This window comes from Paroedura picta, chromosome 15 (genome assembly GCF_049243985.1).
Source record: "Paroedura picta isolate Pp20150507F chromosome 15, Ppicta_v3.0, whole genome shotgun sequence".
Lineage (NCBI taxonomy): Eukaryota > Metazoa > Chordata > Lepidosauria > Squamata > Gekkonidae > Paroedura > Paroedura picta.
The window spans coordinates 17550079-17569473 of NC_135383.1; the positions used below are offsets into that span (position 1 = coordinate 17550079).

The 19395-nt window shown below is 52.5% G+C and overlaps 1 protein-coding gene across 1 annotated transcript in view; it reads left to right on the forward strand.

Annotated features, from left to right (window-relative positions):
- The window catches only part of ANKRD13B (ankyrin repeat domain 13B), a 28591-nt gene that overhangs the window by 2230 nt on the left and 6966 nt on the right, over positions 1–19395 (forward strand). The window contains exons 2-12 of the mRNA XM_077312677.1: positions 8027–8162; positions 9515–9639; positions 12213–12258; positions 13539–13682; positions 14381–14570; positions 15362–15428; positions 15647–15728; positions 17088–17152; positions 18361–18491; positions 18585–18742; positions 19053–19211. Of these exons, the coding sequence (XP_077168792.1) occupies positions 8027–8162; positions 9515–9639; positions 12213–12258; positions 13539–13682; positions 14381–14570; positions 15362–15428; positions 15647–15728; positions 17088–17152; positions 18361–18491; positions 18585–18742; positions 19053–19211 (1303 nt within the window). The remainder of the gene's footprint in view (positions 1–8026; positions 8163–9514; positions 9640–12212; positions 12259–13538; positions 13683–14380; positions 14571–15361; positions 15429–15646; positions 15729–17087; positions 17153–18360; positions 18492–18584; positions 18743–19052; positions 19212–19395) is intronic.

Below are 19395 nucleotides of genomic sequence, written 5' to 3' on the forward strand. Positions count from 1 at the left end.
GCCATCTGGATACTTCCAGGCAGTCCACAAGCAGATTGCAGAAGCAAAAGCCTCCCTCTGCTTTCTGTCCCTAGTGCCTGGTGTTCAGAGAGATGCTGCTCCTGAAAATGGAGGCTCCATTAAGCTAGCGGTCTAATTGCACTATGAGCAAGACTTTAATAGCCTCTCCTCCTCCGTGAATGTCGAAGCTTTTTCAAGAAGCCATTTTGACGTCATGACCAACGATGCGACTTGTGCATTGTCTAAGCAGATTGTGCACGGCTTGGCAAGGGCGTTTTCTTTGTTTGTCCTCCGGGGCTATTTTCAGTGGGTGCCTTGACGGAAGTCCTCAGTTGTGTGAGAAAAATGATCCTCAACGGCTTCCAGTTTCCTTGGGCAGCTTAAAGGCCGACTCTGCTATGCAACGTGGTTGTGAAACCAAACTTTTAAAGATTCTGACACGCTTCTGCTTAAAGTTTGTTTTTTTTTCTGTTTCGTTTTGCACTTCTCTATTTTAAGCGTCCATTCTTAGCCTGGGACTGTTTCCGATCTGCATAAATGCAAATGGGTCAGAAGCATGCCTTTCAGCTGAGTTCTTCTCAGGTGGGTAGCTGGGCTGGTTGGAAGCAAGAGGAAAACAGTTGGAGTCTAGGCGCACCTTTTTATTCTGGGTATAAGCTTTCTTGTCATGCACACTTCTTTAGATATATTCAGGTGGGTGGCCACGTTGGTCTGAAGCAGAACCAACTTTAAGTGCAGTGGCCCCTTTAAGACCAATAAAACTTTATTCTGGGTTTACATTTTTGGGTGCATGCCCACTTCTGCAACTATGAAGCTTGTACCCAGAATTAAACTTCGTTGGACTTAAAGGTTCCCCTGAACTGCAACTTCTTTCTCCCCCTCACTGGCAGTCTTCAAGCAAAGGTTGGATACACACTTTTCTTGGATGCTTTAGGATGCTTAGGGCTAATCCTGCGTAGTGCAGGGGGTTGGACTAGATGGCCTGTATGGCCCCTTCCAACTCTATGATTCTATGATTCTAGGGTGGGGTTTCCCCTCAAAGGATGACCTCCCTCTGTGTCCCCCAACCTGGGTGGGGGGCATACAGTAATCTCTTTTCCAGAACCCAAATTTTTATTTTCTTGTGCCAAACAATCCCTCCCCCTGGTCAGGCTTTATAATGGGTGGTGGGATTCAAGCCGCTTATTGACATGTGAACCAGGTCCAGGGAGGTGGCAAGGTGACATCCTAAGCTAGTAATGAGAACAGGAGCGGGTCAAGATATCTGCAAGGCAAAGAGGATCTCCAGGGGGGCCTTCTGCATGTGATGCTGAGTTCACGCGTGCAAGAGATGGGGGTGGAAGAGCCTAGGAGGACACAGGTGGAGTGGACCATTGCAGACTTCAGGGGGCAGGCTACCTGCCTTTGTCCAGCTCTTTGCACAGAAGACAAGTGTGGCATGGCTCTCACTGATTCTGCTTGGTGTGCTAGGTTTCTGTTTCCGGAGAGCTTTTAACCATAGGGAGCAACGCTCCAAAACGCTCAATATGGCTTTTCTGCTGGAGTTCAGTGAGGCAGCAGAGGAAGCCCAATTGTAGGAGCTCTGGCAAAGCTCCATTGGGAGCAAGATAAGAACTTGAACCCTGCTGGATCAGGCCGGGGGTCCTTCTGGTCCAGCATCCTAAGAACATAAGAAGAGCCCTGCTGGATCAGAGCAGTGGTCCATCTAGCCAGTATCCTGTCTCGCACAGTGGCCAACCACTCCCTCTGGATTTCCAACAGTGGGGCATAGAGGCCAGGGCCTTCCCCCTGATGTTGCCTTCTGTCTCTGGGATTCAGAGGTCTAGGGCCTCTGAATGTGGCGGATCCCTTCAGTCACCATGGCCAGTAGTTACTGGTAGGCCTCTCCTCCATGAATCTCTCCAATTGCCTTTTCAAGCTGTTTACTCCTGTGACTGTCACTGCATCCTCCGGCAGTTAATTCAATATTTTAATCTTTCCTACCTCCTAATGCGGATATCTCAGTCCTGACCTGGGGGGGGGGGCAGACTTGGGTGCTCCGGGGTGCTCTTTCCGTCCTGAATTTGCACATGTCCCTCTCCCATTTTCCCCTCTTGCCCCAGTAGCTGTTTCCAGTGCCGGAGTTAACCAGCTCCTCCCCCACCAGCCACCAAGGGAAGAACTGTTGTTTTTCCTTAATTATAAATCTTTTCATTAAAGCAATTAAAGAGAGCGGGAGAAAGAGAGGCAGAGGATCTCTGTTGTGTTTAATTAAAACACCCCCAGTGCCGGAAAACAAAATTAGATTTTGCATCCTGTTGGTTTGTGCATCCTAGAAGGGGCTAGCCCGGGGTTGCTGGGCCTGAGGCTTTCCGTCTGGATTTTTGTAGTGCTTCCTAACGTCAGGAGCAGGGTTCGGGTGGCGGGAAGGTGGCGGAGTTTAGCTTTGGCTCAGACTGTGCTCTCCCAATGAGGCAAATGCCGCAGGGTGGCATGAGACAGACTAGGGTTGCCAGCCTACAGGGGGGCCTGGAGATCTCTCAGGATCACAGCTCCTCTCCAGATTGCAGAGATCAGTCCCCCTGGACTTTGCAAGGGGGAATTGCTAAAGCATTTCACCCCACTGAGGTAACGCTGCCCTCCCCAAACTCCATCCCCAAATCTCCAGGGATTTCCCAACCCGGACTTGGCAAGTGTAGGGCAGAACTGGGCAAGAAGGAGTGTGAAATCCCAGACTCTCTCTGGTCACCCAGGGGGACTGTGGAGCAGGGACATCCGGCAGTTTAGTTCTGTGAGGCGTTTGGGTTGAGCTTGGGTGGTTCGAGAGCAGGGCCAGTTGTCTGGCTCCGTTTCCCAAGCATGGTTTTTATGGGGGCTGATTAATAGCGGGTGACATCAGAGTAGCTCACCAAACTGAGACGCCACTAGCAGAACAGCATCCCCGGCTGGCCTTTGCCCGGGGTGACAAAATAGCTCTGACTGGCCCTGCTGGGGAGGGTGCCAAGAGAATCCTTGGGGTCTTGGGGTGAGGGAGCAGAGCCAAGTGCCCCTGGCTTCCTCCTGGTTGAGGCTGGAAGAATCATATCTGCAGCAACGTGGGCAGACGAGGCGGGGGAACCGCTCAGCTCCTCTCGGCTACGTGTCTTCTTGGGTGTTAAAATTAGATCTCCTGTTTTATGTGTCAACAAGGCAGACGGAGAGTAAAGAAACGTGACCGCCCCTCTTTGGCGCAACTAGTTCTGTTGGCAGGGCCTCGATGGTCGAGTGGGTGAGCCGCTCGAATGTTAAAAGCAGGGTGGGTGCAGGCAGAGGGGCAATGGAGGGGGGGCTGTCCCTTGGCATTGGGTAGGGGAAGAGCCTGAATCGTGTCGGCAAACAGTACCACAAATGGATCCTTTTGCTTGGCAAGGGGAGGGAGGCTTCACTCCAAGACTGTTTGGTTTATCCTGAACTTCATAGAATCATTGATCTGGAAGGCACCTCCGGGGGTCATCTAGTCCAACCCCCTGCATAATGCAGGAACTCACAACTACTCATCTACTGGTCCATGGACTTGGGGGGACGGCTGCTTCCCCACATCTGCTGGACCAACCTAGACCCCTAATTTGCTGCTCCAAGACAGGCCACGAATTGGGCTGAGAGCAGGGATGGGGGATTGGGGTCCTGGCGCCAGTATCGCCCCAGCCTAGTGCAATGCGCTAAGGCAGGGGTAGTCAACCTGTGGTCCTCCAGAGGTCCATGGACTGCAATTCCCATGAGCCCCTCCCAGCATTTGCTGGCAGGGGCTCATGGGAATTGTAGTCCATGGACCTCTGGAGGACCACAGGTTGACTACTCCTTCGCTAAGGCAAAGTTGAAGAGTTTCCCTTACATGAGAACATGTAGGTTCCACTTAGAAGAAGAAGAAGAGTTGGTTCTTATATGCCGCTTTTCCCTACCCGAAGGAGGCTCAAAGCTGGCTGCATGTGGGAAAGTGCAGAATTGAACCTGGCATGCCAGATTAGATGTCCGCACTCCTAACCAATACACCAAACTGGCTCTCAGCTTACGTATCCTCAGTGTTCATCCTGTTGTGAGAAAGCAGCATTTTTTTGGGGTGGGGTTGGAGATTTTGGGGGTGGAGCCTGAAGAGGGTGGGGTTTGGGGATGGGAAAGATTTCGCTAGGCAGGGTAGCCCAACTGTGGCTCTCCAGATGTCCATGGACTACAATTCCCATGAGCCCTTGCCAGCGCATAGTCCATGGACATCTGGAGGGCCACAGTTTGGCCACCCCTGTGATTTTCTTCTAAGGTGCCTGTTTTTTTAAAAAAATGATTTATTTTTATCAAGAGCCTCTTGTGGCGCAGAGTGGTAAGGTAGCAGACTGCAGTCTGAAGCTCTGCCCATGAGGCTGGGAGTTCGATCCCAGCAGCCGGCTCAAGGTTGACTCGGCCTTCCATCCTTCCGAGGTCGGTAAAATGAGTACCCAACTTGCTGGGGGGTAAACGGTCATGAGTGGGGAAGGCACTGGCAAACCACCCTGTATTGAGTCTGCCATGAAAACGCTAGAGGGTGTCACCCCAAGGGTCAAACATGACCCGGTGCTTGCACCGAGGATACCTTTACCTTTACCTTTACCCTTATGCAGCCCCTCCCTGCTGGCTCTGGGCGGCCCACAAAACGGAAACACGAATGAAAATAAATTAATATGTCACATAATTAAACATCAAAATCAACAGATTTAAATTTAAAACTGAAAATCAATTGGAAACAATTTCAAAGAGCCTATTCTTCCAAAAGATTAAAACTCACAGGGTGGTGGGGTGGGACGGCTAATCAGTTATTACAGAATTTGGTTCATTTGGTGGATTTTAGGCAGGGAGGCCAGCATCCCTAGGTGTCATTTCTGGCCTCAACCAAATATCTGTAAAAGATTTAGAAAAATTCCACCAAACCTATCAAAGCAGCAGAGTCTCTGAGAGAATCGATCAATGGGAATCCCTGATCTCCAGCCACACCCTGGACGTTATCCCAAAGGAATTCCTACTGGTCCGATATAACAAAGAATGAATAAGGAGGAAAGCTCTGACTTTCTTTATTGCAAGAAATGAAATTTCAAGCATGGAGACGCCTCATAACAGCATAGTCATCGCTGTGGGAAGAGCCAGGGGCCAATGTGATACTATATTATTGAAATAACAAACTCCAAGCATGAAACCGGCTGATTTAATTGTATAAGGAAGGACGCTGAGGAAGATAGTAATGTTGAAAACGAGAGGAATAAATCCAGAACCTCATTTTGGTGTTCAATTTTTGCTGGAAATTTCATTATTTATTTATTTATTTATTTTGCATTAAAGACTGAAGGAGACTTTGGACTTATTATTCAGCCATTATATTGGACCTTTCTTTGTTCTTCACTCCCTGGAGGTTGACAACCATACTGGTCCACACCGGTTTGCCCCTTTGATTGCTTGCCACGGCGAGAGGAATCTTGGGAGGGAAGTCCTAAAGGCCTGGGGTGTCTCCCGTGGCAACGGTTCCCAGAGGAGGCCTACTGCACACTGGGAGAGCAAGAATACTCAGGGCCATAATTTGCAATTAACACAGAAGTCCTGGGGGAATGGTGCGGAGGGAGGAAAGGAAAGAGCGTGGAACATCTGTGGCTCCTTGCAGCTACCCCTCAAGGGAGCCATGACTGACACCGGGCCCCTCCCCAGCTTCCTCCATCAATGTCAGACCTTCCTAAAAAGCCAGAGAACCTCAATTCCACGTAGCCTGGGGTGGGTGCACTGGCAGACACCCACCCCGTTGGCCACCGAGTGGGTGGAGCCCAGCACAGCTTCTGATAGGCCACCGGAGAGCCGACGGGTTGCACAGACGAAAATAACCTTGCTTCTGTGGCAGCTGTCCTCGGTGTTGGTTTTAATCTGATGAAGTTTTAATACTAGCCTCTGTGTGTGTGTCTGTCTCCGCCTCCTGTGGCAGCCATTTTGTGGGTGGCACCGACCCCCCCCTGCGTAACAATTCCAGAAGTGGCCAAAGACTCAGAAAGCTTGGGGGTCCCTGCTGTGGATCATGCCCCTTACTCACGGAGGGCACCTTTCGAACTCAGCCATATTAGACTCTGCCCGTGGGCTCACCTGGCAGCCACATGGTCCAAGATGGCTGCTCGCCTCAGCCTAGGAGCAAGCCCCTACTTCCATGGTCAGCATGCAAAAGAGCCCCTGCTGTGACTAGCAGCAGATATACCTCCCTGTCCCCTTCCCTCTCTAAGCTCCTTTCTCCTAGGGAATTTTGGGAAGAAGAAAACTCTCTTACTCATTGGGTGCCTGTTTCCTGGCTAGGCCAATAAGCATGTGAAAGGAGGTGAGGAAGGGACCGGCTGCCCTTCCCTTCTTGCCACAGCACAGAGGGAAAAAACGGTGTCCCTTTGAAGTAGAAAGGAGGGGGGCACATAAAGGGGACACATAAAGGCCTCACCTTAATCCTTACAGCAGCCAAGGACTCTTTAACCCCCTTTCTGGCAGCAGGAACAGAGCCAGGAGCCTTGGTTGCGCATTCCCTTTGTGCTCCACCTGTCCTGCCTTTAGTGCGCACATCAGAAGCTGACATTGGAGTCGCCAGCCAACCGTAGAAAGAAAACCATCCCTGGCTTATTTGCTGCGGGGCTAGTTGCCAAGAAAGCAAGGAACAAAGCCCACCCCCCACCCCGGCTATTTATTTGAGCTGTGCAATTGGTGATGTGCCATGGTAGTGTTGCTGGATTTTATTCTTCCCAAGCTTGCCAGAAACCGGGCACCTGAATTTACAGTTCCAAAATTTGGCTACTGTGGATGAGAACTGCTGGCTGAGACTGGGTGGATGTTCATGTAGGGAAAGAGGTGATTAAAGAGCCCTCGGTTTGAAGATGCTGAGGAATTCTGTGCTGGGATGGGACAGGCCGCACTTTGGGACCAGAGGTGATGGTGCACAAGGGATGGGAAGTCACCTTCCATGCCTTTGGTGTGGCAGACCGATCTTTAGGGGGAAATGGAGGGGGGTTTCTCAGACTGGACCCTCCAGATGGTGTCTGCCTCACAGAAAGTGGGCTTCTGTGGCCTTCTGGATGGACAAGCTAGCGAGACATCTGGGCGCCAGTTCTGGAGCCCGGCGGTTGCCTCGGAGACACGTTTTCCTCTCTCTCCTTTTCCCACCTCTCGTGAGAGGGTCTCCGAGGCAAGAGCTAGAGTGCCAGCACAAACCGGCTGCAGGGCCATGGCAGGGGAGGGTCCCTGTTTGGCAACGATCCAGTAAAATCCCCCCCAAAAGGAACGCAAATCCTGCGCAACTTAAATTAGCGGTTCTGCTAGGAGGGCTGGCCTTGAGCCGGTTGGCTCATCACCCACCTCCTTGTCTGGAGCAAGAGAAACTGGGAATCCTAGCACTGGGGGAGGAATGCAGAAGGCCTCTATCCACAATGAAGGAGGGAGTGTGGAAGGGTGCCAACTCTGGGTGTGGAAATTCCTGGAGACTTGGGGGTGGGGCTTTGGATTGGGGAGAATTGGGGAGGGAAGGGAGGGAGAAGATGCTATAGAGCAGGGGTGCCCAAACCGTGGGTCTCTGGATGTCCAGGTACTACAATTCTCACAAGCCTTTGCTAGCATCTGGAGAGCTACGGTTTGGCTACTCCTGCAAGTCTGCCAGGGAGAACTGTAATTTGCCCCAGGGAAACTGCACTAGAGATTGGTTGTAATTTTGGACAATCTCCTCTTGGCATAGAGACTGGTTAAGAGTGGCAGCCTCTAATCTAGACAGCTGGGCTTGATTCCCCATCCCTGTGGCTAGTCACAGTTCTCTCAGAGCTCTCTCAGCCTCACCTGCCTCACAGGATGTCTGTGGTGGGAAGAAGAAGGGAAGGTGATCGTTATCAGCTTTGGGACTCCTCGGGGCAGTGAAAAGCAGGGTATAAAACCCCACTCTTCTTCTAGTCCCCACCTTGAGCTTGGGGCTTGGTTGGGCAGGAAGGAGAAGCAGTACTGTCTGTCCATAGCCCCATCCCTGCGTGAACCTGTCTTCTCCTCGCAGGTGGACATTGAGCAGCTAGACCCGCGCGGCCGGACCCCCTTGCACCTGGCCACCACTTTGGGCCACCTGGAGTGCGCCCGGGTTCTACTGCGGCACGGTGCTGACGTGGCCAAAGTCAACCGGAGCGGCTGGACGGGTGTGTATGCCCTCTGGTTTCCTAGGAATCTTCCAGTGAGAGCTTTCCACTGACTTGGCAGTTTTGGATTCATTAATAAATTTGCATTTTTTTTACGTTGGTATCTTCCCAACTCTTCCATCCTTTGGAGAGCGTGAAGGAAGGGTTAGCTTTTACAGGACAAAACCCCAGTGCCTCCCACATTGGAAACGAAGCCAAGCCTGACCTCTTTGGTTGCAGAAGATATTCATTTCTGTTCTCCTGTGCACAAAAAAATGCCCTCTTAGAATCATAGAATCATAGAGTTGGAAGGGACCTCCTGGGTCATCTAGTCCAACCCCCTGCACTGTGTTTTCCCTCTCCCTCCTACCCAAGACAGGGTCTTGCCTCTCCCCTCCCAAACCTCTTTTGCCTCGTCCGGGGCAGGTTTTCCCTGCTTATTCTTTCCCCTCCTCCTGATTTGGTTTGCACCACGGCTGTGCCAAGCGTCCCTTCTGCAGGTCTAGTTCTGATAGGAGGCCTGCAGCCTGGTCTAAGGGAAGGAAGCTGCCCCTGAGAATCTCTTCCTGGCTGATTCATCACCGTTTCCTGCTCCCCGTGCCCCCAGAGCCTTTATCAGGTTTAGACAAAACTTGAGGTAGGGAAGAAGCCAGTTTCCCTTTTGAAAACATTGATGGTTTATCAGCAGTCTGCGTCACCAGCTGTGAGCGGAAGGATGGTGGTGCTCCCTCCCTCGCCCAGAGGGGGTCTGTGCAGACTTTGCCTGCCTGCCTTTTGGGCATGGATGCCAACCTCCTGGAATTTTACAACTGCTCTCCAAAGATCCAATCCCTGGAGAAAATGGAAGCGTTGAAGGTCATGATTTCTGTGCCATGTCTGCAGAAATTCCTAACCCAGAGAGGGCAGTCCTGTTCCCCAGTCCCACCGGGGCTGAGAGAAGGCCCCAGCCTTAAGCGAAAGCTTTTGTTTGTTCACATCAGTTAGTTCCTATAGTTTTCTGGTTGCCGGTTTTTGACAGCACCATAACTTACGGAGGCAATAAATACACATTGTTTGTTTTATTGCCTTCATCGATAGCCCACCCCTAGTCTCACTGAGGCTTCAGGTGGATTACGAAACACAGGAAACCATGCAAGTCAGACCGCCTAAGAGAGCTGGGGAATAGCGCATCTGGCCTAGGATCAGAGACGGAGAAAGCTAGCAGGAAACGGCCAGGCACAGCATGCTGTGAATGCAGAGCGATAGGGGAACGGAGCCTGCATAGAAGGAAAGCGTTTTGCCAGGGCCCGCTCATCTGCAGCAGATACCGCCTTTTGACCTCCCGGCCTCGGCGGGTCGCCCTCCCCCTGTCATTTTGCTTTCCCTCCCCGCAGTGCTGCAGGAGGCCGTGAGCACACGTGACCTGGAGCTCGTCCAATTGGTGCTGCGTTACCGTGACTACCAGAGGGCCATCAAGCGCTTGGCCGGAATCCCAGTCCTCCTGGAGAAGCTGCACAAGGTACAGTTAGGCGTTGGAAGCCACTTTCTTGAATGACGGCGGCATTAGGAAGTGCCTTCCCAGGCCTTAGAAACACATCACGGTTGCGTCCACGCAGGAGTGATGCACGCTGCTGTGAATGCCGGAGACATTTGCAGTGGGAATGGTGCATCTGCACAACGGTTTTCCCAATATTCTCCTTGCCTCAGCCTCCAGTGGCTGTACTTTTACCCTCTGCCTCTGGAGGGCAGTTTTTTGGGCCTTTCAACGTTGGTAGTTGTCAGATCGTTAGAACGTTACAATGGTGTATCGCCATAGTGATCTTTTTCCCCAGAATTCCTTTTTAAAAGGAAGTCTCCAGAACTTTTCATTGAGAAGTTATAAAGGGAAATGTCCAGCCTGCCTATTCTGCCTCACAAGCCAACAAGGCTAAGGCAGCGTGCCTGGCCTTGACCAGGGCCAGGGCCTTTTCAGTCCTGGCCCCAACCTGGTGGAATGAGCTCCTGGGAGAGCTGCGGGCCCTGACGGAGCTGTCAAGGTTCCAGGCCTGCAAAACAGAGCTCTTCCAACAGGTCTTTGGTTGAGACCGGTGCCAATGCTAGGAACACCATGGGCTCACCATGGCTTAGCTGTATCACATCAACACCCCCACTTCCAGGGAGGTCTGCTTAGAGGATAAGGCATTTTTTGTGGTCTGAAGGGGGTCTCAGGGCTCCTGGGTATGTGGGCTTTATGTTAGTAAGCCGCTGCGAGTCCTTGAAAAGCAGCGGGATATAAGCTTAATAAATAATAATAATAAAAAATGGCTTCTCCCATCTTCTCCCGTAAATTGCTGCCTGGGAATCGAAGATCACTGGGAGAAGCCCATCAATCAAAGAAGCTGGTTTGGTGGGTTGAGAAGGGGTCTTTTTAGCGGCAGTCCCACGATTATGGAAGTGTCTCCCCAGGGAGCTGCATCTTGCCCCCTTGCTTTTGACTTAGGAATCAACCGAGGATGGCTTTCCTTAGGACTGCTTTTGATTAAAGCTGTCCAAAATTATGGTTTTGAATTTCGGCCTGTCTAGCTCCATCTTTGTTACAGCCTCACATGTTTGAGTTGTCTTGATTTCTATGAACCGGGAGGCACTGGGCCCCTCTCAAGGGAATATTTCCCTCTCTCATGTTTGTTAGCAACCCTTATTTTCAAAGCCTCTTGCATCTTGCTACCAGAAGCCGGGGTGTGAGATGGCCTGGCTCATCCCAGTGTTTGGCACAGCTTGATTAATGACTTTTTGACTGGCAGCCAGCAATGCAGGTATAAGATCCCTAGTTTTAGCTACGCATCTCATCTCAGATTCTGGCAAGGCCCAACGGATGGGAGCTTAGCCTGCTATTTCTGTAGGTCTGATGCTTCATTAAAAACCTCTTTGTAAGCAAACCTGGGTCTTGCACATAATTTCCATTGGATTTCTGCAAACTCTGTTGCTCCTGGCCTCTGCTCTGTACAGCTTTGTAAGTTTTATGTCTTTCAGCATTGTAAGCTGCCTGGAGCTCCATCAGGAAGAAAGGCGACTAGTAAATATTTCAAGTCAAGAAACACCTCTTGGAAATGAAAGCTGGGGATTCAGTACGCTGTTGCCGTAAATAGTTACAGCGCTGTTGTACGATAGAAGCCCGTCAATCATCGGTTTTATTTATTTTTATTTATTTATTACATTTTTATACCGCCCTCCCTTGCAGCTCAGGGCAGTTCATAACACAGTCCTGGACAACAGAACATATCCCAATACAATACAAAGTATTATGCTCTCTAAAAATTAATCTCGATAAAATTGCATCAACATTATTGAACATTTAAAACATTAAAACCATTAAAAACATTTACGCTTAACTTAACAGGTTGGCCAGGATGCCAATTGACTCACAAGGCACCCAGTGGGCATTTCTGATGTGCGGGACATGTGTTCTGTTGGGCCTAGTACAGTGGTCCCCAACCTTTATTAGGCTGGGGACCGGCAGGGCATCGGGCCGCGCCCGCGGGTGGGGCCGCACTCGCGTGGGCCACGCCCACGGATTGGGCCGCGCCCGCGGATCGGGCCACACCCGCAGGTTGGGGACCACTGGCCGAGTAGATGTCATCAGCTGACCACCCCAGCCAAAAGCTTGGTGGAAGAGCTCTGTTTTACAGGCCCTGTGAAATGAGCTCCTCCAGGATCTCATTGCACCAAGCAGGGGCCAGGACAGAGAATGGTTGAGTCCAGACGTACTTCCTTGGGGCCAGGGATCACCTGCCGATTGTAATTGGCTGATCCTACTGCTTCTTACTGGGGATGGAAGAGGGGGGGGAATGCATGGTAGCAATGAAGATTGAAGTGAGAATGTTTCTGATGGGGGTGGAGCCTGCCAAAATGCACACCTTCCCATCCACACAGCCTCCAAAGGAACTTGGACTGCCATTTTCCCAAGAAGATTGTACCAAACCATATTGGTGAGGGGCTTTCTAAAACCTCGCATGCTTCTGTTGAGCCACGGCCAGGCTCCAAAGAGAACCTGAGCATTTGGGAGTTCTGCCCCTCTTACCTGTTGACCTCTAGCTTCTGTTCTCTTTCTTCCAGGCTCAGGATTTTTACGTGGAGATGAAATGGGAATTCACTAGCTGGGGTAAGTTTGCAAGCAAATAGTTCAATTTGGGATTTCATGTGTGTTTGGGAAGCAGGGTTGGGGGCTCCCCCTCCCAAGGACCTTTCTGGTAGGATAGAGTCCTTTTACTTTTTTAAAAACAAGAAGACTTAAAAAAACAAACAAATACAACCACTCCACCAGTAGCGACTGCAACTTTAATACTGTGGAAACTTTTTTTTCAAAATCATAACTAGCTGCTGTTTAATATTGTGAACAAAGTAGGCTATTTCTTTTTTGTTAAAATCAAGGCGGACCTGACCAGCCATCATCTTTGTCCCCTTGTAGGGACAGAGTAAAAAGGGATGTAGAAAAACAGCTCCTAGTTCGTTCCCCTGCTTCTGAAGTCTGGTGATTCTGCCTCCCTCCTGTTCCCTAAATATGCCCCTGGCTAATAATAACTAGCAGTGTCTAATTTCAGGACTTGCCTGTGAGCCTGGATTCCAACCGGCCCTATTCTCAGTGCCCAGATTTGGAACAACGGGGGAGCTGCCTCTGAGCAGGTGCAGAGTGCGTTCTCCCCTCTGAGGAATGGCTCGCAGGCAAATCTTGTGCAGCTTGTTTACTCGGGTCTTTCTTTTGAGATGGTGAGCCCGTGCCTTGGGTCTCTGGCAGGCTTGCCAACCTCCTGGTGGTGGCGGGAACTCTCCAGGAATTATATCTGATCTCCACGTGACAGCGATCAGACTACCATGGAGGAAGTGGCTGCTTTGGAAGTTGGCATCCTTTTACCTCCCCAAAACCCATCCACTGCAGGCTCCCCACTCCCCAAATCTCCAGCAGTTCCCCAACCCAGAGCTGGCAGTGCTAACCCACTGGCCGGCTCTGTGGAGGGGAGATACAGGCTTCTACTTAACATACATCCTCCGCCCCCCCCCCCCGATCCAGGCCCAGCCCCACCCAGTTCCTATCTCAATGCCCGACCTCCATCTGAGAAATCTTTGAATGGGGAGCTAGCCTGCTGTTGAGGACACCTATTTGTCCCTTCTCTGACGGACAGGGCACTCACCCACCCACTCCATCGGCCACCTACTGGTCTACTATCCCGGCTTCCCTCCTAGATGCAGGCTCAAGAAATGGAAATGGCCATGAAGGTCTTTCCTCCACTGCCCAAAGGGGGTCAAGCACAGGCAGACTGGAAAACTAGAGGAAACTCTGCACTGCTGGCAGAGAGGACCTGAGATGGGTGGTTTTGTTCCCTTTCCCTTCTGCCCGCCTGCCTCCGTCGGTGTCGGTTTGCCTGACCGCCGCTCTTCCGGCAGTGCCGTTGGTCTCCAAGATCTGCCCCAGCGACACGTACAGGGTGTGGAAGTGCGGCCAGAACCTGAGGGTGGACACGACGCTGCTGGGCTTCGACCACATGACGTGGCAGCGTGGGAACCGCAGCTTCATCTTCAGGGGACAAGGTAGGTGGGGTGTGCCCGGGACGCTTGCCTCCCTGCCTCGCCTAGGAGAGCAGCCGGGGCACCTATCTGCGGGGTCAGGACCGGCAGGATGGGAGGGAGGCCAGGCAGTCACGTTGCCAGGTTGCAGGGCTGGCCCAAAGACGCCTGGGGGGGGGGGGACCCGAGGCATTGCTGGAGGGGGCCTGGCTGTGGTTCTAGTGTGGGTGAGAGGAGACCGCTCTAAGCGGAATACTCTGCTCAGTGAAATCAGGGCCCTGCAGAACAGGGCTGACCGAGCTGTTCCGCCGGGCCTGTGCTTGAGGCCTTGAAATGACCTCAAACCTGCTGGACTCCCTGCCCAAATTCCACCTAATGGACCACTGAGGCATATATTATATGCCACCGCCCGTCTCCTGAGAGAAGGAGGCAGCTTTTATGTAAATTTGTTATAATTTCCATAATTACATATGTGCAAATTGCATAACGGACGTGTTATAATTTTAGAATTGTAAAATGTTTCGTTTTCATTTATAGCTTTTTGTCTGGTGAAATCTGCCATGAGCCTTTGGAAAAGGGCGGGATATATATATATAAATATATAAAGAAATAGCGTGTTCTGACGGACTCAGCGGCAGCCATAAACCCTTTCCAGGCCACTGCTTCCTCTTGCCCTGCTGAGGCCAGGATGAACTTCTGTCTTCCCGCCTCTTTCCCGGCAGATACCAGCGCGGTGGTGATGGAGATCGACCACGACCGGCAAGTGGTGTACTCGGAGACATTGGCGCTTGCAGCCGACGACCGGGAGGGGCTTCTGGCCATGGTCCAGCCGACAGAAGAGCAGGTGCTGGGGCGGCTGACGGCCCCCGTGGTCACCACGCAGCTGGACACACGCAACATCGCCTTCGAAAGGTGCGTGGGAGAGACCTCGTTCCCGGCAGCGCCACGTCCCAGTGCTCACGAGGAAATGGGCACTGCAGGTCTCTGCTCCGGGAGGCATCTCTGTCGCTTGCATCTGAGGCCGGCACGTTGACCCCCCCAAAGGTTTGAAGCAAACCACGTCAGGAGTGCTTGAAAAACGGGGCCTGCAATTCACTCTGTCCGGCTGTCAAGGGCTCAGCTACTTTGGCAGTGATCGGAACAGAAGGGCCATCCCCGTTCTAGGTGGCAAACTGGGGCAAGGGCAGGGGGGGAGGCCTCAGTGGGTGGGAAGGGCAGGGGTATGGCCTCATTGGATAGTGAAAACGAGAGACGTGGCCATGGCAATGTCCTAGGTGGGAGCACCAGGCACAAGGGGATGCAAGGGAAGGCGGGCCAAGCCTTTTCCAGAAGCCACAGGTGTGGGGTCCAGTGGGCAATAAGGGCCAAGAGCATAAGAAGAAGAGCTGGGGATTTTTATGCATAGAGAGAGAGACTGCTGACAAGGCTGCCAGTACTATCAGGACTGTGACTAGCTCCAAGAAGTCCCGAGGAAATCTAACACTGAAACTAGCGATTATCTAGTCTTGGTTTTGTTGGATGATTGTTGTTGTTGGTGCATATCCTCGCGTGTGTACTTCTTTGTTGTCTTGGAGGAGCCCTGCCAGCACCCCCCTCCATTTCCCCCTGGGGTGGGTCTCCGTCTTTTCCTTTTCCACTCCCCCAGAGGACTACGGCCAATTCTTCATCCCAGGCTAAGCTCATCTCGTGCTGTTTCTTGCCAGGAACAAAACGGGCATCCTGGGCTGGAGGAGTGAGAAGACGGAAGTGGTGAACGGGTACGAAGCTAAGGTGAGAGGCCAGGAGCATGCGAGGGGGGGACTGCTAAGAAGCAGGGAACGGGGAAAGCAGGAAAGGATTGTGAATGTGAGACCCAGTGGAGTGGGAGTGTGAGACCCAGAAGGTGAGAGCGTTAACACTGACGACTAGAAGCTTGAACTTGATGGCAAAATGCACAGGGAACAGATTCTGTGAGGTCACAACCCGTGATTTTCGCTGTCCCTCTGCAGGTTTACGGGGCTTCCAACGTAGAGCTTATTACCCGGACGCGAACGGAGCATCTTTCAGAGCAGCACAAAGGGAAGATCAAAGGTACTCTCTCCTATCCTTTTCGCACTGACTCCTGAGGCTGGACCCTTCTGGGATCCTGCCCCCCAAATCAGCTGGACCCACACAAAATGCAAAGGATGGAATAACAATCCGTGGCCCTCTGACTCAAGGTGCCTTGTGGTTTCCGATGTGGCTTCTCCCCGCTCAGGACGAAACTCTGGTCTTCCGCTCCCCCCTCCCAAACCACAACAATGAATTTAATAGCTGTAGCACAGGCCAAGTTGATGCCGGGCTTTGCCTCAAACACATTGAGATATCCTGCAAGGAACAAATCGATCTGGGGAGGCCAGTGGTGAGGACGGAAGAAGGGCTTGCGGCGAGGCCGACCACAAAGCGGCCGAATTGCAAAGCCCTGCTGAATGCTAAAACGTCGACCTTCTGGCACGAAGGTGCTTCTCGCGGCTGGATCGTTCCCCTTTGGGACGGTTCTCAGTCAACAGCACACAGGCTCCAATTCCCAGGCTGCAACAGTTCTTCCCTCCTGCAACAGTCACGCTCCCGTGGGCCCCACACTTCTTTGCCCCACGTCCCTGTGCACAAATATTGCACGCCCATGGCTGAGGCCGAAAACACCAATGCATTATGCTGACCTCCCCGCCAAATCCCTCCGATTATATACCATCTCGGGCTGGTAGGATTTTCCTTCCTCCTCTCTCCCTCCTTTAAAAAGGGATCTAACAGGATTGGCAATTAATGATTAATTGTTTTAGATTGTTAACTATATGTATATGTTTTATTTTTGTGTGTTTTCTTATGTGCTTCCCCGCCCTGAGCCTAAAGAGAAAGGGTGGAAAGCAAGTACGATAAATATAAATAAATGCATAACGAAACATGATTGACTACAGCAAGAGGGTGAGCCTCTTGTGGCGCAGAGTGGTAAGGCAGCTGTCTGAAAGCTTTGCCCATGAGGCTGGGAGTTCAATCCCAGCAGCCGGCTCAAGGTTGACTCAGCCTTCCATCCTTCCGAGGTCGGTAAAATGAGTACCCAGCTTGCTGGGGGGTAAACGGTCATGACTGGGGAAGGCACTGGCAAACCACCCCGTATTGAGTCTGCCATGAAAACGCTGGAGGGCGTCACCCCAAGGGTCAGACATGACCCGGTGCTTGCACAGGGGATACCTTTACCTTTACAGCAAGAGGGTAGCTGCAATCTGCAGTTACTGAGAGCGGCAGGACAGCCCTGTGTCTCCCCCCCACCCCGGGATTTTTAATTGCACCTCCCCAGGTGTGCAGACCCTTGGGGGAATCCCTGGTCAGGGCTGGGACCAGGGTGAAGGCTCTGCTTATAAACCTGCACTGCCTCTGATTGTGCCCATGTGCATGCTTTTCTGTCTCCTGCAGGTAGCAAAACCCCCCTCCAGTCGTTCCTGGGCATTGCCGAACAACACGTAGGCCCCAACAATGGGGTGAGTGAAAAGTGGGGGGTGCCCTAGATGCGGTTTCAAGGGATGAGGCTTAAAGGAAGCTCGGGGGGGGGGGTTTGACTCTGGAGTGTTTCAGTGGAGGTAATAGGGGAGCCTGGGCCCCATGGTCAGCACTCTCCATCTCCTACCTCTTAATGCTACCCCAAATCTGCCTCTTGAGCTTGCCCCTGGCAGGCGTGGTACTCTCTAAGAACATAAGAGAAGCCATGCTTGATCAGGCCAGCACTCTGTACAGTAGCCAAAACCCTGGTGCCATCAGGAGGCCCACCAGTGGGGCCAGCACCCCAAAGGCCCTACCACTGTTGCCCCCTCCCCAAGCACCAGGAATGCAGAGCATCACTGCCCTAGACAGAAGAGGTCATGTTGAATCAGGCCAACGGTCTGGCTGTGGGGCCAGAACTCCAGAAGCCCTCCCACTGTTGCCCCCCCCCCAAGCACCAGGAATACAGAGCATCCCTGTCACAGACATAAGAACGTAAGAAAAGCCATGTGGGTTCATGCCAGTGGCCCATCCAATCCAACACTCTGTGTCACCCAATGGCCAAAACCCAGGGCCCATCAAGAGGTCCACCAGCAGGACCAGAACCCCAGGAGCCCTCCCGTTATTGCCCTCCAAGCACCAAGAAGACAGAGCATCACTGCCTCAAACACAAGAACATAAGAGAAGCCATGTTGGGTCAGGCCATTGGCCCATCCAGTCCAACACTCTCCAGCACACAGTGGTCCAAAACCAGGAGCCACCTGGAGGCCCACCAGCAGGGCCAGAACTCCAGAAGTTCCTTCCAAAATTGCCCCCCGCACTAAGAATTCTGCCCCAGACAGAGCGTTCCCTCTATACCTTATGACTAAGAGCCATTCATAGGTCTCTGCTCCAGGTGTTTATCCAGCCCTTCTTGAAGCTGTCGATGCTCGTAGCCACCACCAATGTCTGCATAAGAACCTAAGACCTTTGTGTCCCCTGAAATAAGGGAGCCTGGCTTTTTCCCAAGCTTGCTCTCCATGTCCCCTCCCCTGTCCAGGCCGAGGCTGTAGTGGGGAGCCTGGGCCCGCTCCCGAGGCCTGGCCCAAAGGTAGAATCATAGAATCATAGAATCTTAGAATAATAGAGTTGGGACCTCATGGGTCATCTAGTCCAACCCCCTGCACTATGCAGGACACTCACATCCCAGGTGGTTTCTGCCCTCTTGCAGGCCCTCATCACGCAAACGCTGAGCCAGGCCAACCCCACCGCCATCACTCCGGAGGAATACTTCAACCCCAGCTTTGAGCTGGGAAGCCGGGACATGGGGAGGCCCATCGAACTGACCACCAAGACGCAGAAGTGAGACGGGGAGGGGGGGAAAGGGAGGGATGGGGAGGGATTGCCGGGCCGGGACCTGCAGCACCGGCTCACCGCCTCATCGCCCTTGGACAGGTTCAAAGCCAAGCTGTGGTTGTGTGAGGACCACCCACTGTCATTGGCCGAGCAGGTCGCCCCCATCATTGACTTGATGGCCGTGAGCAACGCCCTCTTTGCCAAGCTCCGGGACTTCATCACCCTCCGGCTGCCCCCCGGCTTCCCTGTCAAGATTGGTGAGGAGTTTGGTGCTGACCACCCCTCTCTGGCTTGGGAGACACCTGGAGACTTTGGGGGTGGAGCTGGGAGGGGGGCAGGATTTGGGGCGGGGAGGGACCTTAGTGGAGTAGAATGTTATGGAGTCCCCCCTCCACAGCAGCCCTTTTCTCCAGGGGAGCTGAGCTCTTTAGGCTGGAGATGAGCTGTAATCCTGGGGGATCCCTGGGTCCCGTCTGGAGACTGGCCTCCCTGTGTCTCAAAGGCCTTCTCAAAGGAACAACTGCCCTTCCAGCTCTCTCTCTCTCTTTCTCTTCCTTCTGCCCCTAGAAATCCCCATCTTCCACATCCTCAACGCCCGCATCACTTTCGGAAACCTCAATGGCTGTGACGAACCGGTGGTCTCCGTCCGTGGCACCGGCAGCCCCGGCAGCGATGCACCCTCCCCTGGCAGTGACCGGTCCAGCATCAGCAGCTCCAGCTCCCTCGGTATGTGGGGAAAGGAGGATGCAAGTGTGTGTGTGCGTGGGGAGGAATCTGGGACACGGGTTCACTGTATGGGGTTGAGCCATGCAAGGAAGGCCCTGCGACTGCCTGGACTTTCCTTATGCAAATAGAAGTATGGAAACTGAACAGAAATGAATAACATGCAATATCCTTTCTTTGCACTGGG